This window comes from Neolamprologus multifasciatus, chromosome 1, assembly GCF_963576455.1.
Source record: "Neolamprologus multifasciatus chromosome 1, fNeoMul1.2, whole genome shotgun sequence".
NCBI lineage: Eukaryota > Metazoa > Chordata > Actinopteri > Cichliformes > Cichlidae > Neolamprologus > Neolamprologus multifasciatus.
Genome location: NC_140439.1, coordinates 22,868,961 through 22,885,940, shown reverse-complemented (window position 1 = coordinate 22,885,940; position 16,980 = coordinate 22,868,961). Strand labels below are relative to the sequence as shown.

The following is a 16,980-nucleotide window of genomic DNA, read 5'->3' as shown; positions in this document are numbered from 1 at the left end:
TGATTTTTTTTTTGTGAATCTGTTTTCAAACCTGGAGGTTGTTTGTGTATACGAGCGAACATACGGCGAGGGTTTGTTGAGGAAGTCGTTACTATATCGAGGAAACGGGTGCTAGTTATTTCATTTTATTTTTCGAAGGTCGGTGCCGAGCCCTTGTGTATGTGTGTGTGTGTGTGTAGCCCTCGCTGGTGCGCGCGCGCGTGCTTTTGTGTGTGCGTACTAATGTGTGAAAAAGAGACAAGAGAGAGTGAGTGCAACAGAAAGAGAAAGAAAATGAGTCGCTCCGGTGCGCTCACGCGGCCATCTAGCCCTTAATATCGCTCAGTATTTATATATCGTTACTCACTTGTTATTAAGGACTTTAATATAATCGTGTTTTAAAATGCAGATTACCCGAAGGTCTAAAGAAAAGCGGCCGACCCCCCACCCCCTCAAATGAACTTCTTGTAACATTGTTACCGGTTCACTGTTGTTATTAGCCCATTAAAGCATAGCTCGGGGTTTCTGCGTTAAGCCATTTACGCTCACTTTAGACCCTTTTGACACGGACTCTTTAGCCTGTTTAAAACTGTATTGATGGATTTACTTTGTTGTTAATCCGCAGTCTTCAGTTCGTTTGGCTCCTTCGCAGTTGTTGTCTTTTCTGTGTTGCTTCTCGGGGCATTTCCTCTAAATGTGACTGCTAACGAATCTTGACCATTTGGTGCTGTCTGGTTGGAGGATCTCTCCCTGTACGTGTTTGTACGCGTGCGCGTGGCAGGTGGACCGTCTTGAACCACATCCCACGCGCTCCTTCACTTTCTTTCTTTCTTTCTTCTGTGGGGAACACACTGAAACAGACGCACACACCGCTCGTTAGTCTCGTCACACAACCTGGGTTTAAAACACGGCCTGCAAACACAGCGGTGAAGCAACAGGCTTTACTGCACACACCGTGCGGCGGGGTGAGTTTATCTGTAGCCAGAAGGAGCCTTGTTGTGTGTTTTAGCTGCTGCTGATAAGCTTTGCCATAACTGCAAGAGCAGGGAATCTGACCTCCTGCTTTCTTTTTAACAGCTGCTGACTGGTGGTGGAGATAGGTCATTCATTGCTACATGGCTATCCCTCTGTCATGACGTTGTTCTGACATTTTTGGCATAACTCCGAGGTGTTTAATCCATTACTTATTGTAACTGACATGGGAAACAGTCCGGCTTCTCAGAATAGAGCCAGAAATGGCTTACAGTAGGGTAAAGGGCAAAAAAAATACAGTGTAGGACTATTAAAAGTAAATGAGCGGGGCACATCAGTTGGCACTAGAATAGAACAGGAAATGGTGTCATCCCAGGTATTTTGGTTATCACAGACACTATATGTATAGAGTTAGTTTCACTCCTATCAAAAGAAATCATCTAAATGTATCTTACGGTTGTCATTCACAGTGTATTTAGTCAAGATATTGATCCAGATTAAGCCATATGCTAGATATGTGGTTGCAGGCCAGGTGCTTTTAGGAGTTCTCCTCAAGTGCGGTTAACGTGAGCCTACAACTGCCATCTTTTACCTCTGATGATAGCCGGTGTCACCACTTCACTAATTTGTGTTTCATACAGGAAATCCTCCGCATGAACACATGCTCAACCTGCCATTTAACCAGTCCAAATTAGACTGCTTTCACAGATTCAGCTCTCACTCCCTCTGATGTTATGCCTTTCAGCACAATATGTCTTTTAATTAACTGTTCGTAATCACCAAATGTTTATTAGATGTAAAAACTTGAGGATACAGACAGATTATTAAGTTTTAATTCAATTCAAAAACAGTAACTTTGGCTACATTTAAATTTACATTTACACTTAAATGGAATAATGTTGGAACCAGTGACACAAACTGCTACTTTCATTTCCTGATGGGTATTATCAGACACATAAATTAAGCCAAAACCATCTAGCTAGGTCACTCTGTGCCATTTTATTTTTATTTCACGGGTACTCCTTTCCCATCGTGCCATATTTGCTTTGCGGCAACTCCAGTATATGTTTTCATGCTAACATGTTCATTCGGATAGAGCTTTTTTTCATTTTAAAATGAAACTCATTCATGTGGATGTAGATTGAGAGCAGAATGGATGATGTCCTGTGTTTTCTCCACCTTATAAAACCTGTCATTCAGCTGGAGAAGCAGTTTCTAATCTTGCTTTTAATTTATGTAGGGATCTCTGTTATTACAATGGGACTGCAAATTGTGTGCTCTTAAAATAAGGCCTGAAGTAGTGATGTCACAGATAGAATTGTTAGGGGTTTTATATTCATGTCTCTTTTTCCCCACTACAGCACGAATATACATACATACATACATACATACATACATGCATACATATATACATATGTATATATAAACAGAACAGTGATCATGTCACAAGGCTGCTGGGTTAGGATCAGTCAGTGCTAATAGAGAGGGCAGGGTTAGGGTTACCTAAATTTAACCAGGTTGTAATTAATAATCCAACATTATTGATAAAAACTACATAGAAGTCACTGTAATGGGTCTTCAGACATGCAGGACACAGATGCACAGTTTTGGTATTTTAGTATTCATGTATAATTTGCTGACTGCACTTCTGAAAACTGGAAAAGCATTTTCAGCTCCTTTTTGCTTAACAAACTAGATGGAGGTGGGGCGGTGCAGTTTGCTTTGTTTCGTACTTAAGGTGGATAAAAACCTGGTTGCTGCATGAATGTACCTGTTGTTTTTACCACAACTATGCAATTGTGATGGCTCTTTTGTTCGGTGGACTTAAGATAATAACTTTGCACCTATGAAACACTCTGCTGGTTGTGATAGCAGTTGAGTTTTCTGCATTAATAGCATTCAGTTTTTGCCTGTCTGCCTGATCTTGTCTACAGTGTTTTTGTTTTTTTTTGATCATCAACCATCAAGGAGTATTAAATTGCCTACTTATGTTTAACTGTAATGCAACTTCTCTATGTGATGCAATTTGTTTTCTCATCAGGAAAACCTCTACCGTGCCTGGCCTAGTTTAAGCGAACAAGCACCTGCTGATAATGATTATTTTCTGCTTGTTTTAAATGAAGCATTACCTTTCGGAGTGACTAACAGAAACCTTTCAATTGCCCAGTAATGTTTTGAGACACTAAAAAGTGTTCTTTGTTTGTCTACCACAGTTTGTGAAAATTAAGTCTTAGCAAGATATTATATATACTAAGAGGAACAAATATAGTGTTGTTGGCAGAAGTGAGTTAGCTGACTTTGGCTGGATTTATCCTCTCTTGTCACAGACTTACATGTCTCTGATGGTTCAGCACATGATAAGAGTAGGAGATTACTTATGCAAATCTTGCTCTGAGGAACAGAATTTTTTCAGTTGTAATCTGCCATTTAAAAGTTCTTGAAGCTTTATGCTGCGAGAGCACTTATACGAGGTTGGCATGTTTTCAGGTGTCGTTGTGCTGTTTGTCATGCTGTGGTAGCCTGCAGTGCTGTGAGTGTCTGGGGGCTAGACAGCAGCTGTGTTGAGCAGAGTGTTGGTGACAGTTTGTCTGTGGCAACAGCACCTGGCTCTGTTTAGAGAGTGATTAGGAGAGTCCCAAGCAGCTTCCTGTACTGTTTACACAAGGAGCCTGGAGTTAAAGGTGACCCACTTTGCATTTTCTTATCAACAGCCCACATTGATAGCTTTGAATAGCACAGACTGTAGAAAGGCCTTTGCATGGGTTTACATAGTTCTCTATTATAGAGAATGGGATGTGTTTTACTGGGTGAGGCTTGGCTTTTACTAGCATCACAACAATGTCCTTAGGTGGTATGAAATTGTGGGTGCATTTACCGCTCTCTTTGTGTGACAGGGCTGGATTCGTCTGTGGTCCGGCTCTGTGATGGAAGAGAATACAAGTGTAGGGACGTTTAGGAAATTGAGGGCTTTTTTTCTGTTTTGTCTACATACCCTCTGCCATGTTTCCTTTCCTTCTCTGTCTTTCCCTCTCTGTGTTTTTGCCCTTCTGTATCCCTAGCTAGAACTCTCATGGGGCATGTCTTAGATTTTGTAGGTTTAACCTTGGTTTGATGGCTTTTCCCTTTGGGATGAATTGAGTTTGTGTGTTTGATTGTCTTTCTAAGAATCTCCTATTGAGTGTTAAAAAAAAACGTAGTAAATGTAAGCTGTAAATGTGATGACCAGTGAAGACAGCTGAACAAACAGGTCATAAAGTATTTATCTGAAGAGAAGACAGATGGGACGTTGGGTGAAGGACCAAGCAGTCGCACAGGTAGAAAGAAGTAGTAAAGTATAGAGCCAGAGAGCCAACAGCTTCCTGTGTCTGATGTCCTCGTTTTTTTTTTTCTCAGGCCTGCAACATTTTCCTCCTCATTTCCAGTAATAAAGCCACTTATTACTTTACGTGTGTGTGTTTGTTTACTCTGTGTATGAGAGCAAGCTAAACCTGCTCTGTAGCATGTGTAGAGATGCATTTCTTGTCACCCAGCACTGCTGTTAAACATTGCTTAATTTTATCAGTATGATATGTGTGTGTTGGTTAGTGCATGCTTTTAAAAACATTAAGGCCTTGTCATACAGCCTGGCACACTCACATGCCTTGTGACACACCACATTATTTTGAGGCTAGATGGTTAATTTTACATAAAAACAAAGGACTTCAGTAACAGTAGCATAATTCTCCAGTAATAGATCAGGAAGGCTGTACGAAGTGTCAAAGCTACCCGATATAAGTGCATTTAAATATGTAAAGTTGTTACACTGATGAGTTTTAATGAGAGTCTTGGCCTCAATTTGTAGACTCAAGTCCTTGTAATGAGGGTTACTTGCATAGGATCGCTTCACATTGCTGAAAAAATATTCCAAGTAGATCTGAGATTTCAGAGGTAAAAACTAGTAGGACGTATATTGTACCTGTGTTTACATGATCAGAATAATTTGTTAAAGATGGAAATTAGCGTCGGAGCATTGTTGTCCCGTATGGTACATTCATCTGTAAGAGTGGATTTTTATCACTCTCACACAAGCTAACCTTTTACCATTTTTCACCTAAAACATCTTTACCTCAAGTTAAACTATAGCTTGTGTTTGGCCTTTTTTCAGCTTTATTTGAGAGGCACAGTGAAGAAAGGACAGGAAAGCGGGGGCAGAGATAGAAGGGGGAAGACATGCGGTAAAGGGTCAGACTAGAACCCGGGCCTGCCACTCTCAGCCGTTCGGCCTGTGGTTGTCTGCGCACGCACTGAGCTAAACCAGCACCTGAAACTATAGTTTGTGTTTAAAAGATGGCCACAATGTTACACATTGGCTTGGGAAGTCCCATTTTGAAGCCTCAACTTGAACACTTCATTTATTTATTTATTTGTTTTCAAAGCTGGGTGTAATGAGTGAGTAGATCTCAGAAAAAGAGGACACAGCATGCTCATACGATGGCCATTTATCAACCTCTGTGTAGCCATATCCTAAATCAGAAGTAGGCAACCTTTCTGATGATGAGTGCCATCTAAAATTTCCTCAGAAGTCAGTCTGCCATATGATTGTATCAGCAATAAATTTAATAACGCTCTATATTAACAGTTACATACTATATAGAACCACTTTATAGAATTCTATTTGTTTGCAGATGTTGGCAGCTATCAGCAAATAGCTATCAGCTTTTTGTGAGAGAAAATCTGCTCACACAGATATGTAGAACCAAATACTGTCAATAAGGCCTCTGCAATGTTTTGAAGACAGTTAAACTTGTCAGGTAGTGATGTCCAGTAGGTGAAAATGCAAGCTCCATGAACACGCACAGCTATCGATTCCAGCTGCTTCGATGTTGCATTAACTGGCATTAACTCAGCCAGTTAATGCGAGACAAACCCAGCTGCTCATTAAAGCTTTCTGGTTTGATCAGAAAATAAAACATTGGTCCATACACCCGAATGTCCCAAAAACACATTGTGAATTCTGTCTCGAATCTACAGATGTATCCATGTATTTCTTCCTTCCCTTATAACTTCCCTTCAACTCATTCTTGTCACCTAAAAGGTAAACCTGTTTCTCCATCACCTGTTCAGCTCTGATGATTCAGTAAGGACATCTCCTGGTTTCATCTTCATGTTTCCCTCTCACCACATATCCAAACAAATATCATGACCAGCAGCTTTTACAGCTGCGGCTCCAGCAAACATCAGCTGATACTAGGAATTAATATTAAATAAATTCTAACAACAGCTGATCAAGCTTAAACGTGCTGCTGTTGTTTAACGCGACATCTGCTGGTTTCCTCTTTCTGGCGCAAAGTGAGCGATAAACAAACAAGAGAGAAAAGCCGATCAGCTGATCATTGATCAGTTTCATGATTGAAGTAGCAACAGGAGAGGGAGGGGGAGAGAATGAGAGAAGAAGAAACAGCTGTGCAGCGTAACGACAGAATAACTCCAGCTTTGTGTGTTTTTTTTTTTCATTGTAGCTGAAGTCCGGGACAAACTGTGTTCCTTTTCAGCTCAATCGAAACGCGTAATATTTTCTCTGAATGCGGGACGATTCGTCTTTTTACGGGACGGTTGGAAACTCTACTAACCAACTTTATGAATAAAATAAAGTTCACTATCAGTAACATCAAAGCACCCACCCAGCTGTATAAACCCATCATGCTAGCTAGTACGCAGTACGAGTTGTTGTAACTGACTGTAAAAAGTCAGCACAACAAAAATAAACTCCACCTAAACTTGGTTTATATCTGACCAGATAGACTGCAGGTCATTACTTCTTACCTGAAGTTCAGTTCACCTGACGCTCGGACCGGCGGCCGCCTCGGGTCTCTGCTCCTCCTGCTTCCCCTTTCCCTCATCCACCTACTGGCCTCCACCACTTGCTAATGTCACTGAATCTGTGGAAGCTCTGCCATAGCCACCACCAAACAACTGAGTTATTTTTTACACACCGGCCAGCATCTGGCCAATCCACCACCTTTCATTATTTATACCGTTACAAAAAATAAAAATAAAAAATCACCGGCCCATAAAAACGGAAAATCACCATCGGCCCACTGAGCAAATGCCCGGTATGCCCGATGGCCAGTCCAGCTATGGTTGTGCCATCAGTTAACCCTTCGTGCCTAGGGTTCCCGACCCCTGTCCTAAATCATATCCTTCTCTGTCTTCTATATTTTTCTGTATGGGACCATAACTCACACAGTGAACATTGTGCTGTTTTAATTAAGATTTGGAAGTAGAAATTGGAACTATAAATTCATTAGGAAAGTCTTTAACTAGGTCATAAATCAATCTAGAAGTATGGACTTCTATACAGTCTGTATTGTTTGTTTGCAACCAGAGGAGTATTTCTTGTGCCGGGCATTGGATGAATGTAGGTTTAAAGCATTTCTCCAGTGGCTTCACTTTATTGACTTAATCTTTTATACATATTCTCTGACCGTACCATATTTTACTTCTCGTAACTGGAAACACTTTTATTCACTTTGGCTTGATTGGAGCTTAAATCGTTGTTTTCCCCAGTTTAGTGTCACATTTTTCAGGGTTTCTTTTTCGAACATGAGGACTGTGTGGGCAATCTTTATAGATGCAAGGTGAGTCACACTGCTCTCCATTGTGGTCGAGTCCCATGCTTCGAGAGCCATTCCCTGAACTGCATTGGAGACGTACTGCTTTGGTAGCCATCGTGATTTCATTTAGACAACAGGGCGCAGTGTTCATCTGTGGAGTAATTTCCAACAACTTTGTCACAGTCTCAACTTTGTATTCTGAAGCTTCAGTTTGGATTTGATTGCCTGAGGCATACGATTAAAAAAAAACATTTTCATTCACACAAGCCGCTCTTGCTACATTGAGCAGACCAAACCACCTCTTTAGATTATATGCGTATGTTTGTGTAGCTCGTGTTTGCTGCTGTCGTTGTCATACCCCAGAGCCTGATAAGCACGGGCCAAATAAACACAACACAGGCAACGTGAGAGCAGTAGATAAGCGAATCATACACACACTCAATACTGACCATACTTGACTATTGCCCTCACCAAGTAGAGCCTCTTTCATTAACCTTTTTTTTTTTTTGGTGTGTGTACCTCAGCACAATTCACATAGCGTGTCTGTCCGTCTTGTGCTTTCTCCAGTCACACTAAAAACAGCTTTGTGCTAAGGGCTACTCTTCAACAAAGCCCTTTTCTTCTGCTATCACATCATCATCTCTTTTTGCCTCTATCTGTGTCTGCTTCCACCTCTCTTCAACATGACTCTTTGCCTCTCTTGTTTCCTCCATTTCTGTCTTTTCCTCTGTTTCTGCGATATCTGCCATATCAGCTGACTGTCATATTGTATGTGTCTGTTTGGTAGCATGCCTCATTGTGTATGAGTACAAGGTCAGATATGTGCCTGAAGAAGTGAAGCAATTTTGCGGCCAAGTGTTTTAATAAGCTCATGGACAGAACTGCATGCCTGTGTTGGTGGAGGCCACAGTTGCCGTGTTAAACGTGCTCTCACAGAGAATCTAGTTGCCAGCTAGACTTGTTTTAGCTGGGTGATATTTGCATAACTAAAAGCGTATGCATTTTGGGAACTGTTCTTTCTGTATTTTTGTTTATATCTCGGTTTCACATCTTCCATACGCGTTGTCTCTTATCTCAGTATCACATCAACCTTATGCGTTTCTCGTTGCATTGCAACCGATTGACATAATTTCTAATAATTTAGCGAGCGGATAACATAAACACACGGGGGGGTACATCGCTGCATGGTTTTCCCAGTCTATTCAATCTCATGGATGTATGCATTATGGCAATCAACTGTTTTGTCATTCTTTTAGGATGGCAAGTGAATCTCTTAAATGTTGAGTAAGCCATTGAGAAAGATCATGCCGATGTACTCAACACCTGCACAAGCACGCTGCACACTTCATTGCCTCTTAATACATTCTGCACCACAAAATCTGTGGATCGGTGCAAGCCAATCCAGTTTTTTGTTACATTTGCACAGTACCATGGCAAGTACGTTGTATGTGCACACAGAACACAAACGGATGTTTACATTTAACAGAAAGTGTAATATACTTGAATTGTTTAATTCTATGACTAATAACGATTTCTTCTCATGCACACTATAAAAAAATCATAAAAAATGTAAACAATAAAATATAATGCAATTTATAAAGATTTATAAACATTTAAAAAAAATAAAGAAAAAAGATAAGAAAGGATAAAGAAACTAATTTGAGAAACTGGAACCTGACAAAGTGTTGCATGACTAAATTGAGTGATCAGTTGTCAAAATAATTGTCGTCAGCTGCTTTCCTTTTGGTTGAATAACCAAGTAACAACTGACTAAATGTTTGTAAGGTTGTGTAACTGTTCTAGCTTTAATCTTACAGATCCTTAGATTTTCCCTGTGCTAACTAGATAAGTCATGAACATTTGCACCTTTGAACCGCTTCTTATTCTTTTTGCATTCTTTGTGGATCTAATCTTAAATCACATAGTTCGCTGGTCCAGCTAATAAACAAGCAACGCTCAAATTCATTGTAATATTACTGAGAAATTTCTATTTGAAGTTTTAAGCACTGCAAGAGCCATTGTGATTAATCTGGACTGACCCTCGAACGTTGTGAAATATTAAAATCACTTTTTAAATGAATGACTGTTCTGCAAATGGTGTACTTGTCAAGTACTTGAGAGAATCAAGGACACCACAAGTATCAGCTCTGTGGCAAAGCCTTGTTTTTGTGGCTACTCACAAAGATTTGGCCATGGTGACAGTGGTTTGCCTTCTTCGTGCTCGCCTAGAGAAGAGAGGTTCACTCGTCAAACCGTGCAGCATCCACACATTTGGACACGCATGCACGACCGGGAACACACACCAATTATACCAATTACAAGATTACAACAGGCCAACTCTCAGCAACAGCTATGGAAAGTCAAGTGGGTGCTGTGTGCATGTCTGTCTCTGTGTGTGTCTGCTTGTGTGTGTGCGGTGGTGCCGCTTGGGAGTCAGGGCCCATGCAGAGCACTTGCAGTGCTAATTAGGCAACCACAACCCAGAAGAGTACATCACAGAGAGAATAGAAAAGGGAGAGCGGATGAAGTGAGGAGTGTATGTAGGGAATCCAGCAAAAAAAAAAAACTGTGCTCATCTCCTGAGGAGGCTTGTGGAGGGAGATAAAGAGAGAAAGAGAGAGGAGGGAGCAAGCTGAATGATGATAACAACCAAAATATGTTACATGCAATGATGTCCCCAAGCACTGAGAGTATCACAGTTCAGAACAATACAATTTATTCAGGTTTGTGGGATATATAGGTTGTCTGCTTATTTGTCAGCATTGTGTGTGTCATCTGTGCCTGTGTACGTATCAGTTTATGTGGCTAAAAGTACGCTAAAGAAACACACAGGTGCAGAAAAGACGATAAGCTCCATGGTAGATTTTTGTCTTTTGGTTTTTGAGTTCATGTGTGGGAGATCTGTAACGTTTGTAATGTCGCCCTCCCTTTTTCAGAGCCAATCTGTCACCCTTTTTCAGTCTCTGTAACAGGTGAGGTTGATTAAAAGAGGGAGTTGGCAGGACATGGTAATATCTGAGCTAACAGCCTCCGTGCTTTCTGACGAACAGCTGGGCTGGGGCTGAAGCAGGCCCTCTCATCAGGGGAGCAGCAAGGCTGTGTCCCCCTCAGCAAGAGGCTGCAGAGGGCACAGCCATACAGACAGCAGCTTGACTCCTGGGGCATCGACCACAAAGAGCCAGAAACACAGACAGGAGGCTCTTGTGCGTGTTTGTGTGGCTGAATGTGTATCTCTGCATGTGTGTGTTCACACTCTCTAAGCAGCATTGTGAAGCGTAACCAGACTGTTCTGTCATACGCCCACGCTGGTGTCTCCGAGAACACAACTACACACTCCCAAGATGACATGCGCTCACGCGCGCACACACCACCACAACCCCAGCCACCCCTACCACAGCCGCTATGTAATTAACAGACAGAGGAAATGGCACTGTTGGGGTGGGTAAGTCGGATGCAGGGAGGAGGAGAGGAGAGAAAATCATCTCAGCTCGTGCCTACCCCGAGGACACACGGTTTTTCTGTGGCTGTGTGTGCGTTGGAGAATTGAAGAGAAGAAGGTGAAGAGAGGGAGAGAGATGCCGGCTGGTCTTTTGAAATCTCTGTGTTTTTGTTGCTGGCTGCTGGAAGGCAGGTTGGGGGTGGGGTGAAAACAGTGAGTGTACGAGAGGAAGAGAAGTAGGAGGTGAGGGATGAATAATAAGGTGTTCACACACATGCACGTTCACGTACACAGCTGTATCATTTAAAGCCACACAACGTAGAAGACAGAAAGACTGCTCTCTTTGCTTGTTGCACAGTGGTGTCTGCGTGCTTGTGTGTTTAGGTGTGTGTGTGTGTGTAGGACAATGTGAGCAAGCCAGGTCAGAGAGAGATGTACTCTGTTCTCTGCTGTAGCTCCATAATGGAGGCCTGCTGTATAATGACAGCTCAGACACAGGCAATGCTGTCTCCCTCTCTTTCGGCTTCTTGACTGATCTCTCGCTCAGCCCCCCACCCTCACCTCACCCCCCTCCTCCTACACCACCACTGTGATTTTTTTCTTCCTCTGTCTTGGTCTTCCTTTTCTTCTTCCATCTTTCTCCAGTGGAACTGTCGCCTTTGATTCAGCTTCTCTGCAGCCACAGTGCTTCTGTTTCAGGATTTCTCTGATATTAGGTTTTTGTCTTTGGTATGGAGTGAAAGAGATGGCACTCGTAGGTGTGTGTGTCTATGGAAACACACGTACACGTCCGCTGTATCGTGCCTGAGGGTAGACTATGACATCTCATCTAAGAAGTCAAACAAACTTGGAACTACCAGAGCAGGTTTATCCTGCTGTGCTCCTGGATAATCTGTGTATGTGTGAATGTGTGTTCACGAGTGAGAATGAAACATACATCTGTTTGCACTGTTAATATCCAGACTAATATCTGTGAGCATTTACCTTTGATATTATGCCCTTGGTCAAGTGGCTTTTCTTCGTTTTGGAATAGCTGCCTGTGCACCTTAAAGATCATCTTTTTGTTGGTCAACCTTAGCTGTTTATGGATACATGAGTACCATTTATAAACAGTATATCACTCAAAGTTTAGATTTAGTTAGCCATAGAGTTATGTTTCCTGTTGCTATGCAGTCTTTTTTGGCCAGCTTTAGGCACATGATAACTTTGCAGTGGTAGCAGATATTATGCTCATATTACATCCTGTTTAGCTAGGCTGGTTTAACCTTAATTGCAGCTTACTTAGCTGCTGTTTTGTGAACCCTAGTTTGTCTCCGTTGTCTCTTTAATCTGAAGTTTCTTTCATGTTAAACTTCTTACATAGCTTCCTGTCATCTATTTCATCCTCCTGTCAGCACATCTTGTGCTACCTTGAGCTTCTGTCAACCAGTCACGATGACATGTACTCATCAAATTGACTCTAAATCCTTCCTCTGTCAGTGTCTGAGCTGCTAAGGCTAAAGGTTTGGTCACATGTGCACTGCAGCCCTGAACCTTTGTAGTAATAACCCAGAAGAGTTACATATGTTACACAATTTTCCAAATAATTTGGGTCAAGTATTACATGGACTTAATTCTTCCAGCTTCCTAGTACAGAATCAAGTAAGTAACTGTTTGGAGAACTCGCAATGAGTGAGTGGGCACGCTGTGTCCTGTCTCCTTGTCTCTACCCAGGCGCCACCTCTTATCTAAACCTATATATTTCCACTAGTGATGCAGACTATTTCCTGTTGTCTGTTTGTGAAAGAGGCCATCTTTGGGCAAAGTCGAAACTTGATTTTCTCGACTTTGTCTGAAGTTTAGGTGTGACAGTCTAGCTGATATATGCTTTCCCTCTGGGAATTGCCATCAGTTTTTAACTCTGCTGAGCAACTCTGATTAGAGCCCGTAATGTGAGAAAAAAACAATTTTCCTCTTACTTTTGGGCGAGACGCTTAGCTGATGACATGATTGAGGCACGTCTGCAAAAACTGAACTAGACGCACGTCACTTGGAGTTCAAGCATTCCATTAACATCTTGTTCACTGTTCCTTATTCAAATATTTAATACTGGCCTGTTGATAAAAAAAACAAACAAATATCAAATGTCCTTTGCTAATCAGGGAACAAACTGTGCTAGAATTCATTTAGCCTTGAAGTAGTGGGAGTAAATGTTTGCGTTGTATTGACAAATATAGCTCTGATACTACATCGTAGTTCATCAAAGAACAGATTATGAGAAACCGGCGTTCATGCTGTAGACAAAAATAAGAACTGGAATGTTGAAGTGGAACACAACAGCAGACCACACAGCTATATTACATTAGAGCTACAGAAGTATTCAAAGCTGAGCACAGCAAGGCTTTTAGAAACTGCTTCAGTCGCCTGCCTGACCACATGCATTGAGCCAACTGGTTTATTGTAATGACATTTTTATTGCTCATTTTAAGAGAGACACTGACCGGTTTGGCTCTGTTCCTAAACAGAGCCACAATATTGTGGCACGACTGAAGTGTGCTTTACCATGCCTCTAGAAAAGAGGCATCTGCTGCCTGAGTGAAGTAAAGTGTGGAAACGCACTAGTTGTCATGTGTCAGTTGGCAGTACAGTTTCAGTCCGTGCTGTATTGGACTTGGCCAAGACAGGTTGGTGACTGGATCAAATAGATGGGCCAGCAGCACGGCACTGCTAGTTTTAACAAGCTGATAGGCAAATCCCTTCCTGGTTAAAGATTAACCACTCGCTAGAGCTGCCACTGCATTATCTCTCCACTGGCCAGGGCATACAGTAGCCAAGAGGATTTACGTTCCCTGTGTGTGTGCGCGTGTGTGCGAGCGTGCGCATGAAAGCCTAATCTGCATTCCAACCAGCAAAAGGGTGGAACTGTGTGTGTCAGTGTGTTTGTTTGACTATGGGAGTTAGTGATCTGCTTCTCTCCCAGCTGGGTGTTAAAACAGTGCGTTTACTGTATGCCATTTAGCAGTCAATCTGTTCTGTGTGTGTGTTTTTGTGGGTGCGTAGAATCATGTTTGTATGTAGCCTGTTGTAGTCTACATTCTTTTTCAGGGCTTTGCATTTGTTTTCCCTTAGGGCGTAACAGAAAGGGTTAATTGCATCAGTAAGCTTGGTGTGTAATAGACTCCTTTAACCCTTGGGTTGTCAGAAAAAATGCTCAGCGTTTGCTCCAGTGTCAATAGATCTAATTTATTCATATCTCTGTAAATGTTGCGTTAACATCCGTAACCTTGGTTTGTCCTTCTCTTAATCCACAACGATATCATTAAAATGTATCCATTTTCTTTTGTGTATTACTGGATTAAAGGACTGTGACATACGCTGTTTTACTGACAGAGGATTCCCCTGATTGACTGTTAGACAATGCCATCTGCTGGTTGTTTGAAGAATGAAAGGCCTGACACTGCACACCCTGAGCAAGTGTGTTGTAACTGAGTGATGTTAAGAAATGACAGCAGGCCCACTTATCTGGAAATTCAAGAGACATTACTCATGCTTTCCTTAGATCATAGTCTTCATCTTCACTTAGTCTGAAAATAGAGCCTACACGGCTTGTGCATGGCTTGTGTTTTCCCAGTTTAGAAAGAAATATAATCACACTGTCGCTGATTTTTGCATGATTTGTAATCATTAGTACGTTAAAGTAATAGGTGTTCATCTGTTTTGTTGTTGAAAGCTAACTGAGAAAATGCCACTGTTTGTTTTCCATTTCTGGGTATTTACTTTACTGGATGAGAGATGGTGGTGACAGGAAATGAGGGCAGACTGATAGGGGGATAGATTGTGTGTGTGTGTATGCAACAAAGCAAGACTTAAACCATGAGAAAAGGATTCCTTGTGAGTTATGCTACTCATGACTGCTGGTAGATTACTCAGAACATAGAAGCATAAGCACACACACACACACACTCACACACCACCAATCTTTGATAGGATGTGTTGTTCAGAACCAGCTGGTTGATCTTCGTGGTTTTAGACAAAAAATGGAAGAGAAGGCCGGAAACAGCGATGACTGTGGTGGTCCTGTGTTCACAAGGGACAAACTTCTCTGGAGGAACAGAGAGGATTTCTGGGAGGTGGCATTTGGCGAAGTGCTGGCCACTATGTTGTTTTAACCCAAAGATTGTATCTCTCGCTCACTTGCTCCTTTGCTGTTCTGAGAAAAGTAGCGAGTGGCGGAAGGAGGAAATGACTAAAACAAGTCATTCACACCCCTGCTATGACAGCAGGACAGAGAGAGGGGAAGTCAAACCCACACTTTTACCCTTTTCCTGAGTCCTCCACCCCAACCACTATTACACATTAGGCTCCCCCACCCTGATAACAGCTCTTTTTAATTGTGGCATACTGTGTGTTTACTCAAAGGAACCCCTGTGTGTGTGTGTGTGTGTGTGTGTGTGTGTGTGTGTGTGTGTGTGTGTGTGTGTGTGTGTGTGTGTGTGTGTGGTAAAGGTTAAATTGCGCATACATTTTTTTTTTTTTGGCATGACATCCTCATTTGTGCGAAATGTTACAGATTCGTGTAAAAAGGAGAAGAATGATTTTCTTTTTGTATTTGCTTTGAAATAGTCTTAGTTTCACTTTAATTTCAGAATTTTCAGTTGTGGAAATGTGTGAATAAAGCAAATTGAACTGAGTTGAATTGAGGCTAATAATTTACAAAAGAGTTTCTGTGTTGTGCTGTAGGGCTTGACACAGGCCAGGGCATGTTCTTTCTTTCTTTCTCCTAACTTCTTTGTATTTGTCTTAAGAAAAAAAAAGGGAGCCTCGCATATTTCACCTACCTGCTCCCCCTCCATTCATGCATATGCATACACGACCCCACACGCACACGCTTCATGACGCTTGCCAGCAATAGGGTCAGATGTGATGACCGGCTGAGCACCCTTCCCTGTTTCTCCTCCTCCTCTGTCTCCTCCGTCCCTCCCCTCCCCCTCCTCCAATTCGCCTTTGCAGGGCATGCATGCCTGTGTCTGTTATCTACAAATGGCTGAGGAATTATAGGTTGAGAAGGGTGGAGGAGGAGGAGTGAGGGAGACTGTGGGGAGGGGGTGAGGTCATGTGACATCGCAGCAGCTGCTAGCCTAAGAATTTCTGTTTTCTCAGTTAGAGAGAGAGAGAACGAGCGAGAGCACGGAGGGGAGAGAGAGGCGGCGTGTGTAGTGTGTTGCTTTGTTAGATAAGCTCTACATGGTCTTTGTGAGACAGGAAGGCAGCCGGGCAGGCAGGGAGCGAGTGGACGGGCAGGACGAGAGAGATAAGCGAGGAGTGAGTGAGAGAGAAAGGAGCAGTAAGATGGTGTGTGTCCTGGCGCTCGTTACCGGCGCGCACTGGGCTGGGCTCAATGAGAAGATGCAGGCATGGGAGATCCAGGCGGCTCCACTCCTTTGTGCAGTAAGAAGCTTCGATCACACTTTTTATCTGTGAGGGGGGTTCTTGAACCGCTGCGAGAACTCCGGATGTGCGCCTCTGCGTGTATTTGTCAGGCTGCGTGCTTGTTCGTCTCTTCTTTCACTGCTACTCACATTTGTTTCTGTTTGTGCTGTGGTTTATATGTGTGGTTGATACAGTCAACCATAAGCTGCTGTCTCTGTAGTTACTCATTTAGAAAAAGTTCCTTGAATATGTCCTCCTGACTTTGTCGGACTTTCCCTAAATAAGGAGGGAAGAGTAGCACGCTATTGTCTTAAGTCACGTTACTGGAATGGAGTTGAACTTGGTGTGTGCTTTTGCTTGTTTGCCAGTCTGTCACCAGGCTCTGTGTGTGTTACTTTAGTGATTCCATTATTAATTGTTTGCTGGGTTCATTGAAAGTGCACTGGGTAACTGGGAGGTTACAGGCAGGACAACTTGAGAGGTGTTGGGAATGCTATTCACTCTCTCATGCCTGACTTGCCACTGTGTGTGTATCCACTTGAAAACACACACACACACGCAGACACACACGGTGCTCTGCTTCTGCTC

General features: G+C 42.4%; 1 protein-coding gene across 5 annotated transcripts in view; it reads left to right on the top strand.

Annotated features, from left to right (window-relative positions):
• gse1b (Gse1 coiled-coil protein b) overlaps positions 1–16,980 on the top strand; it is a 166,884-nt gene that overhangs the window by 124,669 nt on the left and 25,235 nt on the right. The window contains exon 1 of one of the 5 annotated variants that reach the window (XM_085168049.1): positions 2–16,410. The exons of the other annotated variants lie outside the window; for them this stretch is intronic. Within the exon in view, the coding sequence (XP_085024175.1) occupies positions 16,377–16,410 (34 nt within the window). The 5' untranslated portion in view covers positions 2–16,376. Of the gene's footprint in view, position 1; positions 16,411–16,980 lie in introns of those variants that run through there. 5 annotated transcript variants of the gene reach the window in all.